A 27,049-nucleotide genomic window follows, 5' to 3' on the forward strand; every position below is an offset into this window, starting at 1 on the left:
TCTATGGCCTCCTCCTCCTTGTTCCATTGGAAGTGAAGGAGAGGGAAGTCCTGGCCTTTTGGAACATGGCCGACTGACTTTAATCCCACATGCTACTCAAGGCTGGGCCTCAGAGCCTCTAAGGGTCCTTCCTCCCCCAGGAGCCCTGGAGAGCAGATCCCAGGCCAGCACCAGGAGCCCTGGATAAGGAAGAGGTGTCCCCTTCGTCCTTAGGATGGCATGAAGAACTCAGGTGGCTACAAGTCAACTCTTAAATACGTAATTCCCATTTATTTAAAGTTCCGTCAGTCTGTATACACTATTTATATTAAAAACACGGGAAGCTGGGGCTCCTAGCAAAAATATACATTTCAGATTTGGAGACTTCAGACCCTGAGAGGAGCTGCATCCTCAGCACCAGACCTGGGCGGGGCTGGGCGGGTGGGGGAGGGGCTGGGCAGGTGGGGGCAGGGCGGGTGATGCAGCTCCATTCTCAGCCTGGGCCCCACAAGGAACACCCCAAGACCTGATCAGTAGAGGTGTGGGGGGGGGGGCAGGGAGTGTGCTAGCGGGGAATAATCTGGCAGCATTCTGTGTTGGCAGGAGCCCACCCTGGGCTGATCACCTGTGGGCCTAGAGGCAGGATCTGCCAGGCTGGGCTGAGTATGGGAGCACCCAGCAAGTTTCAAGCCACTTGAAGCAGCAGATGGGAGCTGGTGACCAGCCAGGCAAAAGAAGAGAAGGCTACAGAGCTGCTGGTACAAGTGAGTGGGAGAGAGGACAGGGTCAGAGGAGCCCTGGCAACTCTGCCTGTGAGCTGGCAGGGGTGACCTGGTAGGATATCCCTGCCTGCTCACAGATCACCAGTCCTAAGAACAGGGCCATAGCTGTACCCCAGTGGCCTTGGGGAGGGGATGGGAGGGACTCTTGGTGACCGAGAGGTGAGCCAGTGTCATGGCTACACTGGGGCAGCTGCAGGGGGGGCAGGTGTGCCAGCATCTCCCAGGAGAAGAAAGAACAGCTATGATCCAGTTCCTGGTACTGGGATCTGCCAGTCTGGATGCTGCTACAGGGTAGAGGAGGGGTGCTGATGGAGGGCCTGTCCACTCGTTGTCTAGCTTCTGACCCTGGGACCTAAGTGTGCTACTGCTCCTTCTGGCCTGCCTCTACCCCCTTCCCTTCAGTGGGGCTGTTGGACCGCATCTGGAGGGGACATCTGGAGGGGACATCTCCTAGGCAGCACAAGGGTTATCTGTGACAATGGCCTAGGACGCCGGTGAGAAGAAAGGAGGTGTCAGAGAGTGGTGTGCCTAGGGTTGAGACAGCCTGGGAATATGGCTCCCAGCCCAGGCTCCCTGCCCACTTGCTCTCTGGAGGAGGAACCCTGTGGTGGTGACCACAAGCTGGGATGGCAGTTGGTCCAGGCCAGGCTTCTTGGAAAGCTGGGCCCAGAGAGAGTGTAGTGTTTCTTTGGATGGCTCATGTCTTTGAAGAGGATAGAGAGGAGAGGCAGGACTGGGCCAGCACAGGCCCCACTGCTTCTAGGCTGCTGGTAAGCGTACCAATGGGCTGTCTGCCTTGAATCAGACAAATGTGAGGACAGGTGGGGAGGAGGGGGATGCTAGAGAAGGAAGGCAAGGGGGAGGAGCAAGGGCGCTAGGGAGACAGCAAGAACAGGAGGTGCTGAGGAGAAATGGGGGGAAGGCATGGGGGGGGGGAGTCTGGGCCACGTGTCTGGAGTGTTGTGAGTAGCTGCTTGACTGCCAGTGCCTGTGGCTGGTCCTCTGAACAGTCCGTGGCTGGGCCCAGCAGAGCCTGAGGAGGGGAGGCCTGGGCTGCGGCCTTAGTACATGTCCTTGTAGATTTCCTGGAGCAGGGGGTGCAGCAAGGTCTCACTCTCCGTCTTCTTTAGCCACTGCATCATCTGGGCATGCTCAGTGACCAGCTGCCGCAGGTCTGCCATCTTCTGCAGCAGCTTGGGGAAGAGGTACTGGCTGTCAGGGTGGTTGACCTGCAGGTGGAATTCTAGAGCCCGCAGAATGGTGTCCTGGATGGCTTCTACCTGGGGCACATTCATGAGGCCTGGCCGGTCTGTGGGGACACGGGGTATGAGTAGCATCCCAGGCAGGGACCGCCTTGCTCCGTGGCTAACCCCACCCCTGGGGACTCCATCCATCCTGTTTCTAACCAGTTGTTTTTCCTGATCTATAGGGCTGCGTGATTCCTGGCTATGACACCTGGCACCCGGATTCTGAGCCTGTCTCTGTGGGAGGACATCCTGCTGGCTCTGGGCTTCAGTGTCCTTAACCCAGTTGCTGTGAGGACCAAATGAGTTAAAACTAGGATGGCTCTGGCCTGAGGTGCGTTCTCTGCCCCTGTTGGGGAGCAGGCTTCCCTGTGTATTATACTGGATTAGAAAAATGTGAAAGTAACACAGAAATTTCTCCCCAGCACTGGGGATTAGACTCAAGCGCCTCCCACTTGCTAGACAAGCATCCTGCCATCCAGCTATAATCCCAGCAAGGCCAACTTCTCGGTACACCTCTGTCTGACCAACCAGATGCAGCTGGCTCTGCACATGTGCTCTGTGGTACACTATCTGAGGTCAGGCTTGGTCCCTGGCAGTGTGGCCCTGCCCCCTCACCTCCACACAGAATGATGGCCGCGATGAAGAGCGCCAGGTCACTGTCATCGAGCTCCAGTGCATTGAACTTGACAGCAAACTCGAACTTGGGCTCAATGATGTCACTGAAGGGCTTGCGGAGACTGCGCAAGAACTCGTGGGTGACGAAGCCACTGCCGTTGGCCACCAGCAGCCCGTCTTTGTTGACGATGGAGGCCAGCATGGCAAAGATGGCCTCGTGCACGCCGTACTTGAGGAGGGTCACCTGGTCGTTGAGGAAGAGGCTGCTGAAGTTGGGGATGTTCTTGGCGAACTCGGTGAGCTCGCGGACCGTCTCCACTGTGGTGGACTGGCAGCGGTAGAACACGTGCACGCTGATCTCGTTGTAGGGCGGTAGCCCGTTCACCAGCTGTTTCCACACCAGGCCCTTCTCTGCCTGCCACAGTGTCTCGATGTCGTGGATGACAAAGGGCTGAAAACCAGGCCCATCAGAGGTCAGGCCTGGGGAAGGACGGGGACCCCACCCTCGTGTCCCCTGAACCCCACCTCGTGGCTGGGCTGGCCAGTGACACTCACTGCGTTGTGGCTGGACTTGCCGGTGAGGATGCTCCGGGCCTTCTTTTTGGTCATGTTGAAGTTTTTCAGGTAGGCGTTGTAGATGTGCTTAGAGAAGGCCTTCAGGTCGGCCAGCTGGGGGTTGTGCTGGCACCCCTCGCTGGCCGTCAGCCCCGCCACCAGCTTCCTCTTCTCGGCCTCGGGCATCCGTCCAAAGCGGATAGCTGCATAGGGGGTGGGGGCCAGTCATGGGGGGCTGTGCCAGCACCTCTCCTCTCCCCTGCTCCTCTAGGTGTGGAGGTGAGGGGGATCATCCTTTAGGAGCCAGGGGCCCCCAGAGGCCCCACAGTCAGCGGGGGAGCAGCTCCCTGAGAGCCTTTGCTGACTCCGCCGGGGGCTGGCCAGGCATGGCAACTAGAAAGAGCCTGTGGTGACCAGGGCCCATGCCTGAGACCCGGCTCTTTACCTTTCCATTTTATGGCTTTTTTTTTTTTTTTTTTTTCTCCTGAGACAGGGTTTCTCTGTATAGTCCTGGCTGTCCTGGAACTCACTCTGTAGACAAGGCTGGCCTCGAACTCAGAAATCCGCCTGTCTCTGCCTCCTGAGTGCTGGGATTAAAGGCGTGCGCCGCCATGCCAGGCTATGTGGCTTTCTTCCTTCACCTTTTTGTAGGTCAGGGAAAATGGAAATCCTTTGCACTTACTAGGACAACCAGGGGCATTCACTCTGGGCAGTCTGGGCTGGAGTGGTACCTTGAGGACCTGAGGCCACTGAACTCATGAAACAGCTGGGGGGTGAAGAGGCAATCAGAGGTGACTCCTAAGAGCTCCCAGCCAAGGAGAGAATGGCAGGAGGTTCCCAGTTCTCTGGAAGCCTGAGGCAAGGATGGTTCCTTCGAGTCTCTGGCCACCAAGAAATTCCTAACTGGGTCCTGGCTGCTGCCCACCCTCAACAATTCAGGACCGGGGAACCCTGGCCTCCACTTTGCCTGCTGTCAGGCACAAGTGTGGGGAGCAGTGTTGGCAACCCCATCCCTGCTGGGCTTGTCACTTGAAGCAGAACAGGGTGAGCCACAGGCACAGAGAGCTAGCTGGTGCCAGCCCAGGCCCGTGAGGTCCTGGCATTTGCATCAGCCATCAACAGCAAGTGCACACACCCATCCTGCCAGGCAGGTGCTGGGCGCTCTCTGATAGAACGAGCCACTGGGTTAGCTGTGCTGCGCAGGCGCCCTCTGGGGTCCTGAGACAGACTGCGCAGGCGCCCTCACCGTTGTGCGACATGCCGAGTGCCAGGCACTTCTGGAAGCGGCAGTATTGACACTTGTTGCGGTTCTTCTTCTGGATCTTGCAGATCCGATCACACTTCTCATACTCGAGCTTCATGCGGATTGTCCGGCGGAAGAAGCCCTGCGGGACCAAGGACGTTAGCCTGCGCTGCCCCAGGGCCCAGTGGCACGTAAGGACACAAAAAGGCTGAAATTGGCAGTGATGGGGAACATTTAAAAAAAATACATGATTTATTTTCATTGCTGCTTTGCTTGCATTTATGTATGTGTGAGGGGTATCAAAAGGTTTTGAGCAGCCATGTAGGCACTGGGAATTGATCCTGGGTCCTCTGGAAGAGTAGCCAGTGCTCTTAACCAATGAGATTGCTCTCCAGACCCCAGGGGAATTTTTTGTTTGTTTGTTTGTTTGTTTTTGGATAGGAAAGAAGAAAAATATCCTTAATTAAAAATTAATTTATTTTGGGCTGGTGAGATGGCTCAGTGGGTAAGAGCACCCGACTGCTCTTCCGAAGGTCCAGAGTTCAAATCCCAGCAACCACATGGTGGCTCACAACCATCCGTAACGAGATCTGGCACCCTCTTCTAGAGTGTCTGAAGACAGCTACAGTGTACTTACATACAATAAATAAATAAATCTAAAAAAAAAATTATTTTATTTATGTGAGCACACCGTCATTGTCTTCAGACACACACCAGAAGAGGGCACCGGATCCCAGCACAGATGGTTGTGAGCCACCATGTGATTGCTGGGAATTGAACTCAGAACCTCTGGAAAGCACTCAGTGATCTTAACCGCTGAGCCATCTCTCCAGGACCCAAAAAAATTTTAAGGGCTAGGTATATTGGTCCATGGCCTTAATCCCAGCTCTTGTGAGACAGAGGATCTTTGTGAGTTTAAGGCCACCTGGTTTACATAGTGAGTCCCAGGATGGCCAGGGCTAAACAGTAAAACCCTGTTTCAACAAAACAAACAAAACTAGTAATAATTTATAATTATAACCCTTCTGTTTTCATAAGAACTTGGTTTATTTAACATCTATTTATTTATTTGGGGTGGGGGGGGTTGGGGTGCGGGGGGCTATGCATGTGAAGGCCAGCAGACAAGAATTGGTTCCCTCTTTCCATGTTGGTTCTTGGAAACGGAACTCGGGTCACCAGGCTTGGGGCCGGCAGCTCTATCCACTGAGCCATCTTTCCAGCCCAACTTTGAGCTGATCTTCTTGCCTTTACCTCCCAATCACTAAGATTACCGTGTACAGCACCACACCCAGTTTTTGTGGTGATGTCGCTCAAACCAAGGGCTTCTCCCAGGGAGGCAAGCACATTCCCAACCCCATATGGCGATTTGAAAGATATACTTTAATGCATGTGTGCCTGCATGTGGGCGCATGTGTACCTGTGTGTGGGCACGTGCATGCATGTTGAGTGTGGGTGACTGCAGGCCAGAGAGGACTGGATCTGGGGTAATAGGATATTGAACCACCAGACATGGTTGCTGGAAATCAAACTCGGATCCTCTGGACGAGCAGCAAGTGCTCTTCAGCACTGAGCCACCTCTCGCCATCCTTTCAGATGGCACTTTGTGAAATTCTGATGGTGTGTCGTTAGAACAACCTAAAAACATCACTCTCTTGTCAAAGATCCTCTTAAGACCTAAGGCCCTGGAAACTGACTTCAATGGACACTCAGCCCAAGGCTTACTCTTTCCCTGCCTGCCTGCTGGAGTCCAGGCACCAGAGCTGGCTATCCACAGTGTCCTAGTGGATAGCTGGGTCAGCAGGCAGGTGTCCATTTGGACACCTGTCTTTTCTTCCCTTGGATGACCCAGAGCTGAGGCCTCTAAGGAACCAAAGAGTTTTGCTGGAGCTATTTTCGGGGTCCTACCTGAAGCAGACAAACCCCCATGCCCCTCAGTCCATCTGTACCTTGCACCCCTCGCACGCGTGGACCCCGTAGTGGAAGCCCGAGGCCTTGTCCCCGCACACCCGACATTCCATGTTGAGGCTGCCGCCTGAGGCCCCATCACAGCCCATCTGCAGCTGGTCCAGCAGGGAGGAAGGGGAGGAATTCTGGGAGAGGTCTGTGAAGACAGGACAGAGGGGCAGTTAAACAATCAGCTACCAGGCCTACGAGCCAGGTGGGGGAAGGAAGAGCTGCAGCCTAGAGCTCAGCTGAAGAGCTCAGCAGCCATGGGCTGTGTGACTGGGGAAAAGCTTCAAGGGCCCAGCCTCCTCTCCAGGAACACAGGGTCGGGGCAGCCCCGCTAGGCAGGCAGGTGAGCAGCTGCCGCTCACAGCCTCCCTGACTGGGAGAGGAGGGGGCCTGGTGGGCTTTGGGTAAACAGCATCTTCAGTGGGTCCCGGATGATGGTGGGGTGGAGTGTGTCTGTTGGGAGCTGTGGGGGTGCGGAGCTCCGCCCAGCTGGCTCCCATCCCAGGAGTTCAAGTCTCTGTGGACCCCAGGGGTGCTGTCAGGGCTCTCTCAGAAGCCCTGCTCAGGTGCAGCACCAACTTGCCCTGGCCTATTGCGTACACAGAGGTTTGGGCTGAGGTTTCAAGGCTGGCAAGGACAGTGGGAGGCTGTGGCTGCAGGGTCACAGGGATGGACCTGCTGTCACACAACTGTCTAGACGCCAGCGAGCCTCTTCTGAGTCTACTTTGAGATTTAGGGAGGAGACAGGGGATGAGACTGCTCCACAGTACTACCCATCCACTTCCGTTTGCTGGCCTTACTTACAGTCTGGGCTCGCTCCTGGGGCTGCAGACTCACTTCCTCAGAGACAGGCACCAACTCCCCAGACCAGTGAGAGACACTCAAGCAGGAGAGAGACCACAGCCACGTGATCGTGATCAGCGCAGACCAGCACTCCCAGCCTGTACCACTGGCCACGGCAGGGGAACTCTCGCAGCAGGAGACCATGGCAGCTATAGCCATCCCAGATGCTAAGGTTTGCGTGTGTTACATAAGGTCATAAGTGACCTGGTACCCTACTTCACAACGACTGCTATTCCAAAGTTATAAATGTCCTCTGGCCCCAGCTGAGGAGAGCTGATCCCCTCATTTTCTCTGGCAGGCCCTCCTGGAGTGTAAGCAGCTTTGGACTTCCTGGTAGTTTCACCATGTGACTGGGGTGGGGTCTGTGCGTTCTCATGTCAGCAAACTGATGCCCAAGGCTAAGAAGTCGTGGGTACCAAGCTCATAGCAAGCTCCCCAGCTCCCTGGGTCTGAGCTTTCCACAGCAAGCCCCTCCTGTGCAGGCAGGGCCAGGAGGAACCTGGTACAGCCTCTCATCTCCCCACATCCATGGCTGTCCTGGAGTGTTCTCTGTCTTGGGGATGGGGTGGGGTGTCTGTACACCTCTAGAACCCTGTGAATAGCCAAGATAACCAGATCCTACTGACTACCCGAGGTAGGCCAGGGGAATTACTACCACAGAGAAGCAGGCCCAGCTCACCAGTGAGTGGTGGAATGCCTCAGCCTGGATGAGGGCTCACAGCCCCATGTAACTTGACACACAAGGCTAGAGAAGCAGGACCAGTGGGGACGGGGATGGCGTCATCTGAGTATGTGTGCTGAGCGGATAGAAATAGTGTCTGGGTGGCTTTTCTAAAAGCAATGTCTCTGCTTCTTCCTGGCTGGCCACTGGCTTGAAGATTTGTCCTCATACCACCACAATATCACACCCAGGAGAATGACCCCACTGCAGGCACAGCTCCTGGAGGTGATGGTCTTGGGCCTTCTCTGTTACATCCTGATCAGTGGCAGATCGGTGACTGCACAAGTGGAAGTTGGGATTCTATAAGACCCTTCTTCACACAGAACACTGCCCCAAGCTCTTCGGGGTGAGGGTGCAAAAGGCTGGGTCTGCTCTGTGGGCACTATTTTCCCTTCCTGCATTTGCTCTTGACTTTTTTTTTTTTTTGAGACAATAGCTCTTGTGACCCAGGCTAGTTTTGAACTTACTATGTGACTGAGGTCAGCCTTGAACATGCATGCGTGTGTATGTGTGTATGTGTGTGTGTGTCTATCACTCCTCACTGTTGTCTTTTTTTCTTTTGTTTTTTTTTTTAATATTTATTTATTTTCTGTATATGACTACACCATTGCTCTCTTCAGATACACCAGAAGAGGGCGTCTGATCCCATTACAGATGGTTGTGAGCCACCATGTGGTTGCTAGGAATTGAACTCAGGACCTCTGGAAGAGCAGTCAGTGCTCTTAACCACTGAGCCATCTCTCCAGCCCTATTTTCTTTTTGAGACACAGTTTCTCTGTATAGTCCTGGTTGTCCTGGAACTAGATTTATAGACCACACTGGCCTCAAACTCAGAGATCCTTCTGCCTCTGCCTCCTGAGTGCTGGGATTTAAGGTGATGGACACCACACATGACTTCCACTGTATTTTTTGAGTCATGGTTTCCCACCAAACCAGGAGCTCTCTGCCTGGCCTGGCTGACTGAGCAGTGAGCCTAGGGGTCTCCTGCCTCCTAACCCCAGCACTGGGGTCACAGGTCACATGAACACTCTGGATTTAGTTCTAATTCCAAAGTTTTTACTTTCTTTTTTTTCTTTATATACATGTGTCTAGGTTCTCTCTCTCTCTCTGTCTCTCTCTCTCCCTCCCTCTCTCCCTCCCTCCCTCCCTCCCTCCCTCCCTCCCTCCCTCCCTCCCTCCCTCCTTCCCTCCCTCCCTCTCTGAACATGTATCTGTGTACCATGTGCATGCAGTGCCCATGGAGGCCAGAAGAGGGCACCAGATTACCTGAAACTGCAGTTACAGACAGTTGTGAGCCACCATGTGGGTGCTGGGAACCAAATCTGGTTTCCCTAGAGGAGCAGCAAGTGATGTTAAATGTGGGACCGTCTCTCGGCCCCTGATTCTTTTTTTTTTTAAAGATTTATTTATTTATTATTGTAAGTAAGTACACTGTAGCTGTCTTCAGACACACCAGAAGAGGGCATCAGATCTCATTACGGATGGTTGTGAGCCACCATGTGGTTGCTGGGATTTGAACTCTGGACCTTCGGAAGAGCAGTCGGGTGCTCTTACCCACTGAGCCATCTCTCCAGCCCCCTCGGCCCCTGATTCTAATGTTTAAAACTGCATTTAAGTTTATGTATTTTGCATGTGCACATGTAGGGGCTGGAGGACAACTTTGAGAAGCTTGACTGTGTCGGTCCCAGGATCAAACCCAGGTAGCCAAGTTTGGCAGCAAGCGCCTTCGCTCTCTGAGCCACCTCACTGGCCCAGGCCTAGCTCTTTCTGTGAGTGCTAAGATTCTGAGTGCAGGTCCTCATGTATGTGTGCAGTCATTTCCGTAATGGCCTTGAAGCTCTGTTTCTGCCTCCTTAGCCTCCCCACTGCTGGGGCCACACCTGCAGCATGGCAGGTTAACACTCTACCAACTGAGCCCCATCCTCAGCCTCTTCTTCCCTTGATTCACAGTCTCATTTCTGGAGCCCAGGCTGGCCTGTAACTCAGCCTCCTGGGAGCTGGGACTATAGGCGTATAGTCACATGCCTGGTTATAGCATAGATTCTGAATGTGGCCTAAAGGCACAAATGTTCAAAGCTTGTGGTGCTAACGGGAGGCTCCCGCTACAGTGGTCACTGGAGGTGAGCCTTAGAGAGGCACATTGAACCCTGTCTCTTCTTTACAATGTATGACTCACCATAAACCCCAAAGTAGTAGGGTTGGCTGGCTGGGCTGGAACCTTCAACATTGTCTTCCTGAATAAAGCCTTTCTGTTTAAGGCTGTCTGTATGAGGTATCCTGACACATCAATGGAGCTAACACTCCTCTCACTCCCCCCTGCTGCTCTTAGGAGGTACCTCTGTTCACCTGATACACCTGCAGCTGGTCCCAGAATCCCTGCCAGGGGCCTGAGACACCTCCCAAGGGTCTTCATTTACCGGGAGGAACAGGAGAAGAGGTGGCTTTTGCCAGTCCCCACCTACTAGCCAGGGGTCTTTTGGATTGTTTGGGTCTGAGATGGTCTAATTAAGTAGCCTGGATTAGTTGTGAACTCACGGTGCTGCGCCTGCCTCTGCCTCCCAAATGCCACCAAGCCTGGCTCGTTTCATTTTGTGCAAGGTCACTTGCTGGTTGTGCTTAGGGCTGGGACCTGCAGCAGAGGGTGCATTGGCACTGCCTGTGTCCCAGAACTCTACTGGGCACTGCCCATCCCTTCATTCATGCAAAGCCTCGAAATAACCCTCCAAGTCGGGCACTGTGCCCCTGCATAACAGGCGGGAGAACTGTGGTTGATGGGGTTAAAGATGGTGGTGAGGACGGCTTTCCTGATCAACAAACCTCCCAGGGACACAAGGGTGGCAGGGAAGTTTAGCGTGGACCCACATGGAGGGGTTGGAGCCCTGCAGCCTTCCTACTGTCTCAGGGTTCCTTTGGGATCCCCCCCAAAAAAAGCCCCAAACTCATGGGCACAGGGCAGGGGTTACTACTGAGAGCTGTGGAGGGCTCAGGTGAGGAGACTGAGTCAGGGGCCTGAGGCAGTTGTGAGGGTCCCTGTTTTGCTGTGGGTGGTCTCTGTGTCCTGACAGGATCTCACTATGTAGAGCAGGCTGGCCTTGAGCTCAAGGGCTCTCCGTCTGCTTCTGCCTCCCAAGTGCTGGGATCAGAGAGAACATCATCATGTCAGTTTATCTCATTTCAACTTTGGGACAAAACAGAACAAGAGCTTTTAAGTTATGAAAGTCACACATGGTTGCTGAGAAAGACGTACAGTGCAGGCTGTGTCTTATAATGGACACGCCTCACCCCTCAGGACTCTAAATCAACTCCTGTAGTCCTCTGGTTTGCACTGTCTAACATTTATTATACATAAGGGTGTTGGGCTTTTTGTTCAAACAGGCTGGCCTAGAACCTGTGATTCTCCTGCTTCAGCTCCCAAGTGCTTGGATGACAGGCGTGAGCCACCATGCTTGGCTCCACCCTATTCTTTTATTTTTTAGATTTATTCATTATTATATCTAAGTACACTGTAGCTGTCTTCAGATGCACCAGAAGAGGGCATCAGATCTCATTACAGATGGTTGTGAGCCACCATGTAGTTGCTGGGATTTGAACTCAGGACCTTTGGAAGAGCAGTTGGTGCTCTTAACCACTGAGCCATCTCTCTCTCCAGCCCCCTTTACTCTATTCTTAAAAAACCAAACCAAACAACAACAACAACAAAAACCTTTCAACACGGTGGTGCATGTCTTTAATCCCAGCACTCCAGAGGCAGAGGCAGGTGGATCTCTGTGAGTTTGGGACAAGCCTGGTCTAAATAGTGTATTCCAAGTCAGCCAGGAGAGGCCTGGTCTCAAAAAACCAAAAAACCCAAAACAAAAACATCTTTATTATTTATTAGTGGTGTATGTGATCTGTATGATGGGATGTTGTGACACGGCACATGTATGTGATCTGTGTGACAGGGACGTTGTGACACGGTACATGTGGAGGCTGAGGGACAACTAACTGTACAACTGGTCCTCTCCGCAACCTTTATGTAGGTTCCAGGATCACACTCAGGTCTCTGGGCTTGTGCAGCAAGAGTGTCTACCCACTGAGCCATCTCCACCTTATCCTTTAAAAGCACCTCTATCACTGAGTCATTCCGTCACCCTTTCTAATGACAGAGAGTGCCCCCTGAGGCCATGGCAGGGCTTGCCTGAGGGACTTCCCACAGAGGGTGACACCCCTTCTCTGTTTCTATGAGCCACGCAGTGGTAAGTAGATCACCTCTGCACTCATTGACCCAACAGGCACAGGGGACACGTTCTCAGAGCAGATCTGAGGGCAAAAGGGACACAAACCTGCACCATCCTGTCACCACTGCCACCTAGAGGCTCCACATCAGGCCAATAGTCTCCCACCCACCTGACAAACTGACATCCTGAGTAGTCTCTGCTCACTGCGCACACTGGGAGCACTGTTTTCTGGCTATTCGCCACCTCGATTGCTCTAGCTTCCCTGCGAGGGCTGGTCTCCTAGGCCAGTGGTTTTGACAGCTGTTACCAGTCCAGCCAAGCCACCTCTAATGTATCCATTTATCAAAAAAGCAGGACTAGACATGGTGCCCTCGGAGTCCCACATTCTACACTGCCCTAGATGTTCCCACCACACCTCTTTCTGTCCTCAACTGACTCTGCCCCGGCCACTGCACTTTGGCCGGCACGTGAACATTACAACCTCTGTAATGGCTTGTGGTGGGAAATCACTTGTGTGAGGTGTGTGTGAAACCCAGCATAAGATGCTTCCTGCCCAGACCCAGATATGGGGACAAGGTTGTCAGGACAGGCGGCCAGGCCAGACCTCGTGCCTTTCTCCTCCCTGTTCACTTGTCCTCAGCATCTTCATGACACCTGGCACATTGCCAACCCCCTTCCCCTCCCCCCTCTTCCCTCTCTCCTCTTTCCTCCTCCCTCCCTCTCCCTTTCTGTCTCAGCAAGGTCCAGGCTATACAGACCAGGCTGGCCTTGAACTCTCCGGGATCATCCTGCCTCTGCCTCCTGAGTGCTGGGATTAACAGCACACACTGCCATGCTTCTGGTCCCTTGTTGTATAAAAGCAGCTGTGACAGCGCTGAGGGCATTCTGGTTCCTGGAAGCTACCCTCTCTCTGCAGGACCATCACACCACAGCCACACAAAAACATGGGCTACTCAGGACTCTCAGGTCACTCTGAGGATGTGGGTAGATTGACACTGGTCCTTCCACCCCACCCTCTGAGTGCTAAAGAGGAAAGGCCTTGCTTTGTAGGTTTCAGGTGACATGGTTCAAGGATTTGGCCACTTCTTGATTGAGGCCCAGGCAAAGGCTTATCCTACCCGACAGCCCTGTGACCTTGGGTACCCCTGGAGTGGCCTATCCAACTGCAACCAGCAGCGAGCCACACCCATCCCTGGGCTGAGGGCTGATCCAGGATCACCAGGATGCACTGGCCCAAGACAGCCAGAGGAGGCGAGGCTGGGGAGGGAAATCGAGGGGCCTGAGGGGCCCTGTGTGCAGGCAGGATGAGATGACAGGGCCATGCTGGCTTCCAGAGAAGGTCACCATTGCCACCAACGAAGGCTAAATGAAGTGATCCGGCAAGTGGGAGGAGCCAGCTGAACCCTGATGCTCAAAAGCAGTCCACTGCACAGGCACTTACTCAGACCACTTGGCATTTCTGCTCAAACATGGCGGAGCACCGGATTAGTACCAGGTCTCCCGGGTCTGGTGGTCCATGACACCTGCAGGCACGCCCCACAGTTCCTGGTGCAGCTTGGACTATGGGTGCATCCCAGGGGTGGTGTCTATCCACACAAGGCTATCTCATGCACAGGCTCCGGGTTCACACCCTAGCACCAAAGCTTGTTTGTTACCAAACACTGCCTGGGCAGGTGCACATGTGGGGCCAGAGACATCTGATGGGCAGGGGTAGCATAAGGGACCAACACCTTCCCACCTCCCAGAAAAGCCTACGTCCAGCTCACCTACATTCCTGTATGTGATTTCCCAGGGCCCCTTGGCTCACTGGCTGGTGACCGGCATGGCCCCGGGCCCTAGCACCAGTCACTCTACTTCTTGGCACCCCACGTTGTTCACAGAAACCTGAACCCCCACTGCCCGGCTCAGCCCCCTCCATACCTGCACAGCTGCTGGAAGGAAGTGTGTGCTCTGGTCCCCCATTGAGCTCCGGGGCTCCGTCACCCATGGCCACTTCCTCTTTCTCCTCTTCCCGGGCCTCAGGGGTCTCCTCCTGTGGCTGTTCCATGACTGACCCCCACTTGGCGTGGCGCCTGCAGGCCTGGTCATAGCTCTGCCACCATCTGGGTCTGAGCGCAGATGGACTGCCTGGGCAGGGAGAGACAGAGATGGTCAAGGAAGAAGTGGGCACAGGCACCCTGCAGGGCCACTGTCACACAGCAGTGCTGCTCCTGTGCCCCACTCAGTGCCTGCAGAGCTTTCTGGTTTCTGGAGACAGAGCTTTATAAAGCCCAGGATGGACTGAATTGGCCATGCGGCCAAAGATGACCTTAACCTCCTGTCCCTCTGCTCTCGGTGCTGGAACACTGGTGTGAGCTATCACCAGGGGGCCTGGTACTCAAGGCAGCCCACCCCCCACCCAGCCCATGGCTAAGGACGCAGCTGTCCAGAACCACTGTTCTGAGGAGTGGTCTGTCCTGCCTGAGGTAGGAGGGTAGAGAACAGCTCGGCGCTCCCACTGTGCTGGCTGCCACAGACTGCAGAGCCAGCGTGTTCTCCCGGGATAGTTCTAGGGGGAGCTGGGCACTGCCTAGTTTTATGTCAACTTGACACAGTCTGGAGTCTGAAAAGAGGGCACCTCAATTGAGAAAATGCCTCCATAAGATCCAGCTGAAGGGCATTTTCTTAATTAATGATTGATGGGGGAGGGCTCAGCCCCTGGTAGGTGGTGCCATCCCTGGGCTGGTCCTGGGTTCTATAAGAAAGCAGGCTGAGCACCCTCCATGGCCTCTACATCAGCTCCTGCCTCCAGGTTCCTGCCCTGACTTCCTTTGATGAGCAGGATATGGAAATATTAGCTGAATAAACCCTTTCCTCCGCAGGTTGCATCTGGTCACCATGTCTCATCTCAGCAGCAGTAACCTGATGCTACTCCAAGGTTCATCAAATAAAAAACTGCCCATAAATCCTGTTCTCAGAAGTGGGGTGGGGTGGGGGAGGGCCATGGAGGGCTCACCCAGCAGAGAATAGCAAGAGTGCAGCTTCAGCTTCTCAAAGCTCAGGGGAGCCCTGTTCAGAGCCTGAGCTCCAGCGTGGTCCCCTCCTTATGCACGTCCCACAGGCAGCTCAAAGGCGTCCCATGCAAACAGGAACACCCTTTGCCCAGGAAGGCCAGCTTCATTCAGGACCTGAATCTATCTGATCACCAAGGCCCCATGGAACCTGGCTCTCCTCAATGGCTAGGTTTGGAGAGAGAGAGAGAGAGAGAGAGAGAGAGAGAGAGAGAGAGAGAGAGAGAGACTGACTGTATGTGTGCGCACTCTTTCGAGTGTACATGTATGAGATTTATTTATTTTTGTTTGTTTTGTGAAATAAGATCTCTTTATGTAGCCCAGGGTGTCAACCAGGCTGGCCTAGAAATTAAAAAGATCCATCTGCCTCCGTCTGTTAAACATGGGATTAAAGGTGTGCACCCCTGAGGGTTGTATTTCTAACCCCTGTAGCTGTGAAGCACAAGCACGTTTAACACTAGTGCTGCCCAGGGAAGCGCCTCTGTGCTCCACATCCTCCCTGCTCACACTGCACTCCATCTGGTCATGCTGAGTCCTGGACCGCAAAGTGGCCTCTCCAAGGCTGTGCTCTGGGCAGCTGGACTTGCAGCCCTGAGGCCTATATGGTAGAGAGCTAGAAGCCAGGGATGTGTGGATCTGGAAGATTCCGGCTAAGTGATGGTCACAGGAAGGGTGTGAGCAGCTCATCACAAGAGACACACACAGATAGACACACACACACAGACAGACACACACACAGACAAAGCCCTGCCTCAAATCAAGAGAGAAGATGAAGTCTGGGAGCAGGCTGTGAGAACAACCGAGGATGTGCTGACATAGAAGCTGGTCCCCCATCTACCCCAAGACAAAGCACAAAGGCTGCAGTCCTGTATACCAGGCAGGGGATGTAGCTCAGTGGGGAGTGTGCTTGCCTCTCTAGTGTAGCCAAGCCTCTATGGGTTTGATCCTCAGCACCCATTAGCCAGGGGTGGTGGTGCACATGTGTAAGCCTAGCACTCAGGAGGTAGAGGCACAGGGTAAGAAAGTCAGGGTTGGGGCTGGAGAGAAGGCTCAGCGGTTAAGAGCACTGACTGCTCTTCCAAAGGTCCTGAGTTCAAATCTCAGCAACCACATGGTGGTTCACAACCATCTGTAATGAAATCTGATGCCTTCTTCTGGTGTGTCTGAAGACAGCTACAATGAACTTACATATAATAATAAATAAATCTTTGCGCCTGAGCAAGTGGGGCCAGAGTGAGCAGAGGTCCTGAGGTCAATTCCCAGCAACCACATGATGGTTCACAACCATCTGTACAGTTACAGTGTACTCATATACATAAAATAAATACATCTTTTTTTTTTTTTTTAAAGAATTAGAAGACGTTCAGGGTTACACCCAGCTGCACAGAAAGTTTGAGGCCAGCCTGGGTTATAGGAAACCCTATCAATACAACAAAAACCCTCGTAAAGTACAAGAAACCGTGTGTTAACATAAAACACATCTTCTGTGAGTAAGATGTAGGCCTGACAATAAACTCATAACAGCTTTATGGATATCAAGGTTACAGGTAAAAGATTAACAGATTTAATTATATAATAGTTCTACAGAGTTAGAGGGAATTTAAGGACAAGCAGATTAAACCCGAACCCCGGCTTTGTCTGCAGCCCCGCTGCCAGCGAGTGCTTCTCAAGCATTCGGGACCCCTGGTCTGGGCAAGCACTGCACAGGGGACCAGTTCCAAGGTTAGCCCAACTACAGAGCAAGTGTGAAGCCAGCCTAGGCAACCTGAGACACTGCCTTAAAACCTAACCCATCAAACCAATTAGACAATAAGCAGAGAAAAATACTTCCAACTTTTATCCAAGTGCTAAGTTCCCTAAAAGCTCACAAATTTCTTAATAAAGACGAATTACGCAAGCTGGACATGGTGCCCCACCTGTGCTCACAGCACGGAGGCTGGATATGGTGCCTCGCCTGTGCTCACAACACAACACGGAGGCTGGACATGGTGTCTCGCCTGTGCTCACAACACGGAGGCTAGCCTTGTCTGCACAGAGAGTTCTAAGGCAGCCAGGGCTGCATTACTAAAGCCGTGCACCAGCACACCTGAGATGTGTGTTTTAAGTAAAAAGGCTACCACTCGGGGACGTGGCCCCCTGGAGAGGCTGGGCAAGCATTTGTGGATGCTGGGTTTAATCCTAGGAGCTGAGCAGCAACAGCCACCATCCCCCAAAGGCAGCCAAGCAGACCATCTACCTCTGACCCCACAGAGTGAGAGGAAGACTGGTACCACAATTTTAGAGCCAAATTTGAAGCAAGCTTAAGTATTGGCCAGGTCTGTACCGGTTTGGCCTTCACGGTAAGGAGGAGTGCACTTGCTTGGACCCCTGAAGCCCCGCTTGTAGGCAGTGTCTACAGTTGCTTACCTATACGCTGAATGATGGCATATGCTAAGACAAGGCTATCCTTCCATGGTCCGACTGGAGTGGGGCAACTCAGTAGGGCTCTGACAGCCTCAGAGAATGGCTGTGGACTGACATGGGGCACCCATTGGCAAGAACAATCCAGGGACAGAACTGGATGAAATAAGGGGGTGGGGAGAGCCAGCTCACTCCCGCCCCACCTCTACTTCCTAGCCACCGGGATGTGACCTGTGTCTCCCCACCACAAAGGAATGAACCCTTTGAAGAGAGGCAACATAAGTAACTCCTCCCTTTAATGTATTCTCTTGAATGTTTTGGTCAGAAATACAGGCAGGAAACTGATTAACATGGCTGTCTTTTCTACAAATTGTTAGAATCAGGATGAAACGTGGTGGCGCACGCCTTTAATCCCAGCACTCGGGAGGCAGAGGCAGGCGGATTTCTGAGTTCGAGGCCAGCCTGGTCTACAGAGTGAGTTCCAGGACAGCCAGGGCTACACAGAGAAACCCTGTCTCAGAAAAACAACAACAACAATAACAACAACAACAACAGCAACAACAAAACCCCACAAAAATAACAGTGATGTAGAGGGGACGCTCAGCCTTCAACTCTCAGGTCCTGATTTCCCAGAAGTCAGTTGGAGATGTCGATGATAACATTCAGGTGAGTACTGGGATACAACCAGCAGAATGGGGAGCTTTGTGACGCTCTGGCTTGGGGCTGGGGTGGGAGCACTGGGCCAAGCCTGAAGACCCAGATGGATCCCTGGGGACCCACGTGGTGTAGGGAGAGGAATGACTTTGCAAGCTATCTTCTGATTTTCATGGGTTAGCTGGGATATGCGTGCAACACATACATACACACACACACACACACTCATGGGCATATACCCATGCACACACAGGCACATATACACACACTCATGGACACGTGCACACACACACAACTCAACAGTAAGTAAGGTCTAGCCTGCTGACTGAGAAAGACAAAGAAGGTGGCACGGAGACTAAATGAGTGAGGCTCCTAGAAAGAGCTTTGACAGGAAGAAGACACGATGTCTGTACTGGCCTTGTCAGCCACAGAGACAAGACGTTTGTCCATCTGTTACATGAGGAGAGCTGGGTGAGAGGCACACAGCACATTTATTTCAGATGCTTTCTGACCAAGCCACTGGTGCCTGGGCTCCATCTCCACTCCCCTACTGTCCTGTCCCCTGGCACCCCATTCACTCAACCCTGATTAAGGACCAATGCCTCAGTCCTCACCCCAGTCTTACAGAAAGGGACAAGAGCTTGGAAATGCTTAGAAGGGGCTGTCCCCTCCCTGCATGTGGCCCTTACAGTGCAGCCAGGTGTCACCTCCACCTGTCTGTTCAGTTCCTTCACTGTTCCTGCTGGCTGAGCACTCATGAGGCCAGCAATGTGCAACAAAATCCCTGGACTGTTCTGATTTTGGGGCGCACGCGCACGCACACACACACATTTATGCATTCGTGAGTGTTCAGTACACACAGTCCCAGCTCTAGGACCCAGGCTTACCTCCCAAGAAGAGACCCTGGGGGAGAGGAGGGAGGAAAGGGAGGGGTAGATATGGGAGTGGCAAGCCCCACCCACCTCTCACTGGTGGGGGCGGGCAGGAATTGTGCAGGCAGAGGCAGAAGCAGGAGCTGAACCCAATGACCCTCTAGAGGACTGCCACACAGCGGAAGGAGGCTGCAGACTCAGAGAGGAGCAGGGAAGGGCTTCCTCTCAGGACACCCCGTTGCTGCTGCCTGGGAGATGAGCTAAGGGAATGCAGGTGCTCTGCCTGGTGGCTCAGTTCCCATGCTGGCTAAGCAGGCTATGTTCATGGTGACAGAAGGCCTGCCCTGCCTGGGGTGGAGATAGCTGGGGGAGTCAGCATGCTAGGTCCCCCTTCATAAGCCCCAAATCGGAGCCTTCTCACTCTCTACCACCCTAGGGCTTAGCTCCGACTCTCCCTGGCTTACTAACCCTGTGGGCACTGACCCTTCTTATAAATACCCCAAGAACCGGGTGCTACTGTCCCCATTTAACAGATGAGGAATTGGTAGCTCGAGGTCAAGTCTTAGTCACAGCACTATGTGCCTTCTGTGCACTGCTGGGTCAAGAACTCAGCAGAAGCGAGCTGGCTCAGAGGCAGGCTCCAGAGTGCCGGAATCTCTAGTCATCCTGAGTCAGGAGCCCTCACACCGCCTGACTTCTGTGTGGCTGTAAGCCCTCAGCTCAGTCTGTCACAAGAGTCTGCCATAGAGCCCCTGCCACAAAGCCACCACATCATAGCTGAGGTCATCACAGGCTCTGGTCCCTGAGTCTTCCTCTAGCCCTTCCTTCATGCTCTGTCCCCTGTTCCCTCACTCCACCATCACGCTCAGGCCACAGAGGCTCAGCCTGGGACTGGAGTGCTGCTGGCTCCTGGGAGGCTCACCGGCTCCCTGGGCTCCTCCTGGTGCTCCTTCCAAGAAGCCTTCCTGGGCTAGCACTACCCCACCCTGCTTACCTCAGTCCTGTCTCCAGATCTGCAAGGTCTGCTGCCGCCCTGGCCTCGCTGCACCACCGTACCCCAGGACTGTCCTCTGCTCTGCTGGCACTGTGCCCCTTAGCGAGTGTTCAACAGGCACTTGGTGAATGGATAAGCACTTGGACAGCCTTGGCCTGCAGCCCTCGCCAAGGGATCCGTTTCCTCATGTCCCTGCCACTCACATCTGGTGCCCTTTAGAAGCTACCTCTACCAGCTCCTGGGTCAGGCTTCCGTCAGACCCCGGCTCACCACCCCTCCCCCAATCTGGGGATGACACTCGTGGTCCCAAAGTTCTCAACCAGGCAGTCAGGTCCAGGAAGCATAGAGACACTGAAGCAGGCATGCAGGGCAAGGCCTCCTGCAGGGACTGAGACTGCAGTGTGTGTCACTGCCTTTGGTCTTGAGGAGACTCTGCTGAGCCAGGACACTGATTGTAAAGTGCACAAGCTCTAGGACCCCGAGACCACCACAGTTCTCACTCCCCAATCCCGTCCACCACAGGAGACCTTCAGGGCCTCCCTGCCCAATCCCTGAATACTCTGAAGAGGCACAAAGTCAAACAGAAGGAGACTGTCCCGAAAGAGCAGTGCTGTCTCTACTGAGACAGCCTGTGCCTTCCTCACCTCCTGCCCCCACCACTCTCCAGCTTTCACTCCTTCCCTGCCCACTGTGGAGGTGGGGGGTGAGGGTTACAAGTGTCCCTGAGGCACAGGTTGTCCGATGCCTCTAATGAGTGGCTTGGGACCAGCGTGGAGGGGCCCTAAGAGAAAGTCGCTGGATGATGGTCCCCAGCTGCCCTGTCAATCAGTAATCTGTGTGCTGACCCAGTGACCCAATTTTCCGGGCCAGCAACTCTGCAGTACTCGCTGCTTCCCATTTGCCAATCCAGGTCACCCCATGTCCTCAGGGTACCTAAGGCCAGGGTAGATTCACCCTAGTGGGTACCTGAGGTCAATCTCCAAAAACCAGAAAGAGCAGGTACCAGACAGGACAAAACGGCCCTTGTATTTCTAGTTCTCTGAGCGTCCAGAAGCAGCACTCAATGAAAATAAAAGCTCTGGCAGCCAGAGAAAGAGAGCAGAGGGAGGGAGCTCTTGCCTGAGCTGGGAAACAGGAAGTGAGGGGCCTCAGGTGGGCTGCCAGCGGTGGGGGTGGGGAGCCCAGCTCTCAGCAGCCCTTGACTCTGGGATGGGAGGGGTAATGTCCACCCCACCCCCAACCATAGATAGATGGAGAATGTTCTAGAACGTCATTTCACAAACAAGAAACGTGGATTATGTGAGGACTTGGGCTCACAAAAAAAAAACAAACCCAAGCCTGGTGTAGTGCATGCCTGCTATTCCAGCTGAGGCTGCTGCGAGTTCAAGGCCAGCCTGGGCTAGCTACATAGTGAGACCCAGCCTTCCCAAGGCAGGGGTGGGCATGCAGTTAGATGGCTTGGTGTATAAAGGTGCTTTACCACCAAGCTTGATGAACTGAATTCAACTCCTGGGACTTATACGGTAGAAGGAGAGAATTGATTTCCACATGAACCAGAAGTCATGGCATGTAACTGTACTCGCACACACGAACACACACACACATACAAATAAGCCAGAAAGATAGCTTTAAAAGTGCTTTAAAAGTGGCTGGTGAGATGGCTCAGTGGATAAGAGCACCCGACTGCTCTTCCGAAGGTCCAGAGTTCAAATCCCAGCAACCACATGGTGGCTCACAACCATCCGCAACGAGATCTGGCGCCCTCTTCTGGAGTGTCTGAAGACAGCTACAGTGTACTTACATATAATCAATAAATAAATCTTTTAAAAAAAAAAAAGTGCTTGTTACAAAGTCACAGAGACCTGAGTTCAACTCCCAGAAGCCGTGTGGGAGAGCCAGGAGCAGCGACACACATTTATACTGCAGGAGTGTGGAGCTGAGGCTGCGAAGACACAGGCAGCAGGCAGGCAAGATGCAGGTCAGTGAGAGATGGCAGCCAAGGGATGATCTGTGGCTGCCACACCCAAGTGAACACGTGTGTGTGTGTGTGTGTATCTGTGCACGCACACATAGAAACCCACCCACCGCAGAGCTAAAGAGTGTGTTTGTTTTATCTCTTTTGACACATGTAGCCCTGGCCGGGCTGGAACCCACTCTGTAGACTAGGCTGGCTTTGAACTCACAGAGATCCACCACCTGTCTCTGTCTCCTAAGTGCTAGGTCTAAAGATGTGTGCTGTAATGGTTGGCTTATTTCCTTAATTATAATCTTGGGTTTAAGTCCCACCACCTGGCTTCCTTATAGGAAAGAATCCTTTAAAGGTGCTGCCGTGCTAAGCAGGAGGCCTGCCTGGGTTCTGGGAAGGTTCACAATTTTTCTAACATTGGTTCTAAGCAAAGGCCTTCAGCATCCAGGGGCTTCTGAGCACGAGGTTCTGCTGCCATACTGGAGGCGTCCTCAGAGCCCTTCCCAAAGGGCCTCAGAGCGATGTCTGCCAATGTCCTCGCTCTTGCTCAGCTTCCTCTCGGTTCCTGCCAGCGGCTACCATCTGCTGGCATTTACTCGGTCAACAAACATTTGCTAAGTACGTTGGTCAAGAAACTGACACAAATATTGAACTGTGACTGATGGCCGTGCCTCTCTGAATAACTAATACCCTATGGGGCAAGCTTGGAGTATGCTGGTTTCAATCAAGCCTCTGATGGACACAGGTCACACAGGACTCCAGATGCAAAGAGAAGGGTCATGTGACTGCAGCTGGGATGGCTCCAGGTACAGAGAAGTGAGCGGTGGGAGGGGCATCAAGCTGGGAAAAGCATGGGCTTAGGAGGGCTCTGAGTTGGGCGGAACTGAAGACTGTGTATCCCCACACCCCTCCAAGGCCATGTAGGGTGTGAGGAGGAGAACCTGGCATGGTCCTTGACGCAGCTGCCTGCCTATTCCTAGAAAGATGCAGGCTGAGTTGCCCAAGCATGGCTGACAGGCTGTGCTTCTGGTGGCTGCTCTGAGACCCCACTGAGCCAAGTGGCCATTCAGGACTCTGCAGCACACCCTGCCCACGTGCTGCGCCGACACACTCTGGTGAGCATGTGCAGCACACATGCTCCAACTGACAGGAAGAGCCGCGTGCCTGGGCCTCACAGTTCCCTGTGAGGTGTCCCAGGGACCCCAGAGCTGAGGACTGGCTGGCCCTGCTGTGAGGCTGTACGGTCAGCAGGTACCGGTCCAGAGACATCACTTTCCTCCCTAATCCACTAAGACCAGGGAGGCCTTCAAGTTATGGACGTGCCCTCACCACTGTCTCCTCTCACCTACCAGCCCTGAGCCGGGCAGGCAGCACTGATGCTGAGCACTGACAACCGGGATTTCACTTTATCGCTATGACCTCTGTCTGGGGGATCCAGCCTGTCAGAAGCAGATGAGAAGCTGGCCAGGGGGAAAGCATGAAAATGACCTGAGGAGACAGAGTGATGGCCAGCAAGGAGGCAGGGCGGGTGAGGGAGAGGGGAGTCACAGGAACTGCACAGCTGTGATGTGGCCACCCATATCTGTCCAGGGGACTACGGGAAGGTTTGAGTTCTGTCTGGAAATATCAGCCGGTGATGGGCACTTTAATTCCCTGGGCAGGAAAATACACAGGTGCCGGCTCCACAGTTTCAATGTCGAGACATCAGCAAAGAGCTAATGCCAAGAGAGGGCTGGTCAGATAAACAGAGTGCATGCAGAAACACGGAATATTATCCAGCACAAACACACTTTCTCAGCATACTTAACAGAATACAAATGGCACCAAGCACTGGCTGCCGAGAAAAATGGCTACAGGACGAAAGGCGGTTGTAGGTCCCCACGGGCAGGGCTTGGTGATCTTTTATGCCACTGCACCTTTTAGCTTGTTGTAAAGAGCACAGGCTGGACCCTCTGCACACTCCTTCTGCTCAGCTGCCACAGTCACCCCTGCTTCGACATGACCATGTGTCTCCTTGCTGGTCCTGCCCAGGCCGTAGTTCCTGTCTCACCTCCTTCTGGCCTTCTCTCAAAGGTCATCAGTGAGCCACCCTCAAGGACTTGCATTCTTCCCTGCTTCAACCTTAGCCAGAGTTCCTCAGCCTTCTGGGGTCTGCTCACAGTGACTCACCTGTCCAGTCAGCACTTGTCTCTTCCCTACAGAGTGTAAGTCTGTGAGATGGCTCAGCGGCTAAGAGTGCTGGCTGCTGTTGTGGAGGACCCGGGTTCAGATCCCGGCATCCACATGGTGGCTTACAACTGTGATCCCAGCTGCAGGGGATCTGATGCTCTCTTCTGACCTGTGTGGCCACCACATACATTCTGCCACACACACACACGCAGTCAAATCACCCACTGGTAGAATGAGAAGTAACCAGAGACCAGTAACCGCTCAGCAAAACCCCAGGGAACAAAGCAGCACTAGCTCTGCCATTAGGCAGAGCACACACGGTGGTCAGCTTAGTTCCCATTACTCTACTCACAATCTCCTCTAGCTTCAGCTCCGTTGAGCTCCCTTTCCTGGCCTCTGAGGGTTTCTGCAGACACACACACACACACACACACACACACACACACACACACAAGGCTGAACTGCTGTCTCTCCCTGGGCCTCTGTTTTTAGCCCACCTGACTCTTCTTCTTTCTCTCTAGAGCAGTGGTTCCCAACCTTCCTAATGCTGCAACCCTTGAATACAGTTCCTCATGTTGCGCTGACCCCCAACCATAAAACTGTTGCTACTTCATAACTGTAATTTTGCTACTGTTATGAATGGTAATGTATCTAATATGCTGGATATCTGACCTCTGAAGGGGTGGAGATCCACAGGGCGAGAACAGCTGATCTAGACTATTCTAGATCCTGGGGACTCATAAGATTACCCAGGGTAAGCCAGGCGTGGTGGTGCACACCTTTAATCCCAGCACTTGGGAGGCAGAGGCAGGCGAATTTCTACAGAGTGAGTTCCAGGATAGCCAGGGCTACACAGAGAAACCCTGTCTCGAACTCCCCACCCCCACCCAAATAAAATTACCCAGGGTAACCAGACACTGGTGTTGATTCCATTTGGGGCGACACAAGGTCCAGAAGCTGAGGACACTGGTGCTACTGCCCCTTTGGCTCTAAATGTTTGGGCTGAGCAGAATTTCAAGTGTCACCCCCACAGGGGAGGGCCATCAGGGCCAAGTGGGGAGGTGGTGGCAAATTCTCAGGTGCCTTGAAGCTCTGGGTTCCCAGGGTGGAAGAGAGAGGCAGCACCTGCTGCACACAGTGAGGCACGAGGGCAGGGCAGGAACTGCGTCCCATGGGAGGCCTCAGAGAAGGTGCACGGTGACCAAACAGAGCTGGCCCATCTGGGATAATCCTAAGAATAAAACGACCTCATGATAGAAAAGAGGTGGGTTCAGAGAACAAAACAAAACCATGAATGAAAAGATGGGTTTTAATAAGGGCCAACATGAGGGTGTTCCAGTACACAGGATCCACCTTAGAAGAGTAAGGTAGAAGGAAAAAGCCCAGAGACCATGGTGGCAGGATAGAAAGGGCTGCGGGGCAGGCCACAGGCAAACACACAGGGCTAACTTTCTCCAAGTCTTCCTGCATGGAGCCCACACTCCCTCTGCTGGAGTCGGACCTCAGACAATCAGCCATAAATGATCAGCACCGACAATCACAGGAAGCAGCTGTTTTGGACGAGGCTCTCCCACCCAGCTCCAACAAATCAGACTAAACAACAACAAAATGGAGTCACTTACGCTAAAGTGCCACCTCCCTTGTCACCCCAAGCTGCTGCTATCTGGTCTTTCCAGGAATCAGTAATGAGACAGTAGCCAATTTCCCAAACAAGCTCATCTTCATTGGCTTAGTAAGACAGTTGCGGTTTTGCTTGTTTAATTATTGTTATCTGTAGTACGTACTGTATTTGGATCCAGGGTCTTGTGCATGCTGGGTGAACACTCCACCAATGAAGTGAACTACTACTCCCTCTCTTTAATCCTTAATCTTTATAAAGGCGACCGGAGTAAACCATTGCTAAACTCGTTTTCTTTTTTGTTTTTTGGGTTTTTGTTTGTTTTCTGAGATGGGACTCATGTATCTCAGGCTGTCTTCAAACTCTGTATGAAGCCAAGCATGACCTTGACCTGGTCCTCCTGTCTCACCCTGCAGATGCTAAAATTGCTGGTGTGCACCACGTCCACTTTTATGCAGTGTCAGAGATGGACGATGCCAGCCAAAGCTTCTTACAGTCTCCAAGCAACCGGCTGGGCCTCATCTCCAGCCACAACCACCACGATATTTTCCTGTTTTTCCATCTCGCTGTCTTCTGAGAAAATAACTTTGTTTGTTTTTTGGTCTTACTGAGACAAGGTCTGTCTGGCTCAAAACTGTCTCTGTAGACCAGACAGGCCTCAAACACACAGAGATTCGCCTTTCTCTGCCTTCTGAGTGCTGGGATTAAAGGCACCGGCCTCACTGCTCAGCTGAGAAAAGAAACTTTAAAGTGGGCACCGTGCGTTGGGAGCCCTTCTCCAGGAAAGGGCTGGCTTCTCTTTAGCCAGGTGAGCATTCTTTTTATCCCAACAGTTAAGAGTGTCCCAGATTCCAGACCCAGGAAGCCAAAGAAGAGCTCTAAGCGGTTAACAACAACTTCCCACTCACAGAGGAGAACACAAGAGCCCTAGAGAGAAACCATGGGTCTGGCAGGGATGAAGAATCAATCTATCGTGGAGACAGGAGGCAGCCACACCACTGCTGCCTCTTAGTTCCACTCCTGAATGCTAAGACTATAAAATCCTTCCACATCCTCACTGCACTCTGCGTCTTTCCCAGCCTGTGCTGCCTAGCGTCTGGTCACCGTGTGATTTTATTTGGCCACTAAGAATGGAACTAGAAGGTGGTGCACGACGTTAATCCCAGCACTC

The 27,049-nt window shown here is 53.2% G+C and overlaps 1 protein-coding gene across 1 annotated transcript in view; it reads right to left on the minus strand.

Annotated features, from left to right (window-relative positions):
- Nucleotides 1-419: 419 nt before the first annotated feature.
- Nucleotides 420-27,049, minus strand: part of Ppard (peroxisome proliferator activated receptor delta) — a 68,996-nt gene continuing 42,366 nt past the window's right edge. Inside the window, exons 3-8 of the mRNA XM_021186228.3 lie at nt 14,076-14,282; nt 6,368-6,522; nt 4,425-4,563; nt 3,179-3,381; nt 2,624-3,074; nt 420-2,070 (exon numbers count right to left, since the gene is read on the minus strand). Of these exons, the coding sequence (XP_021041887.1) occupies nt 1,823-2,070; nt 2,624-3,074; nt 3,179-3,381; nt 4,425-4,563; nt 6,368-6,522; nt 14,076-14,202 (1,323 nt within the window). The 5' untranslated portion in view covers nt 14,203-14,282 and the 3' untranslated portion in view covers nt 420-1,822. The remainder of the gene's footprint in view (nt 2,071-2,623; nt 3,075-3,178; nt 3,382-4,424; nt 4,564-6,367; nt 6,523-14,075; nt 14,283-27,049) is intronic.

The sequence above is a fragment of the Mus caroli genome, unplaced genomic scaffold (genome assembly GCF_978045245.1).
Source record: "Mus caroli unplaced genomic scaffold, Mus_caroli_1 scaffold_18, whole genome shotgun sequence".
Classification (NCBI taxonomy): domain Eukaryota; kingdom Metazoa; phylum Chordata; class Mammalia; order Rodentia; family Muridae; genus Mus; species Mus caroli.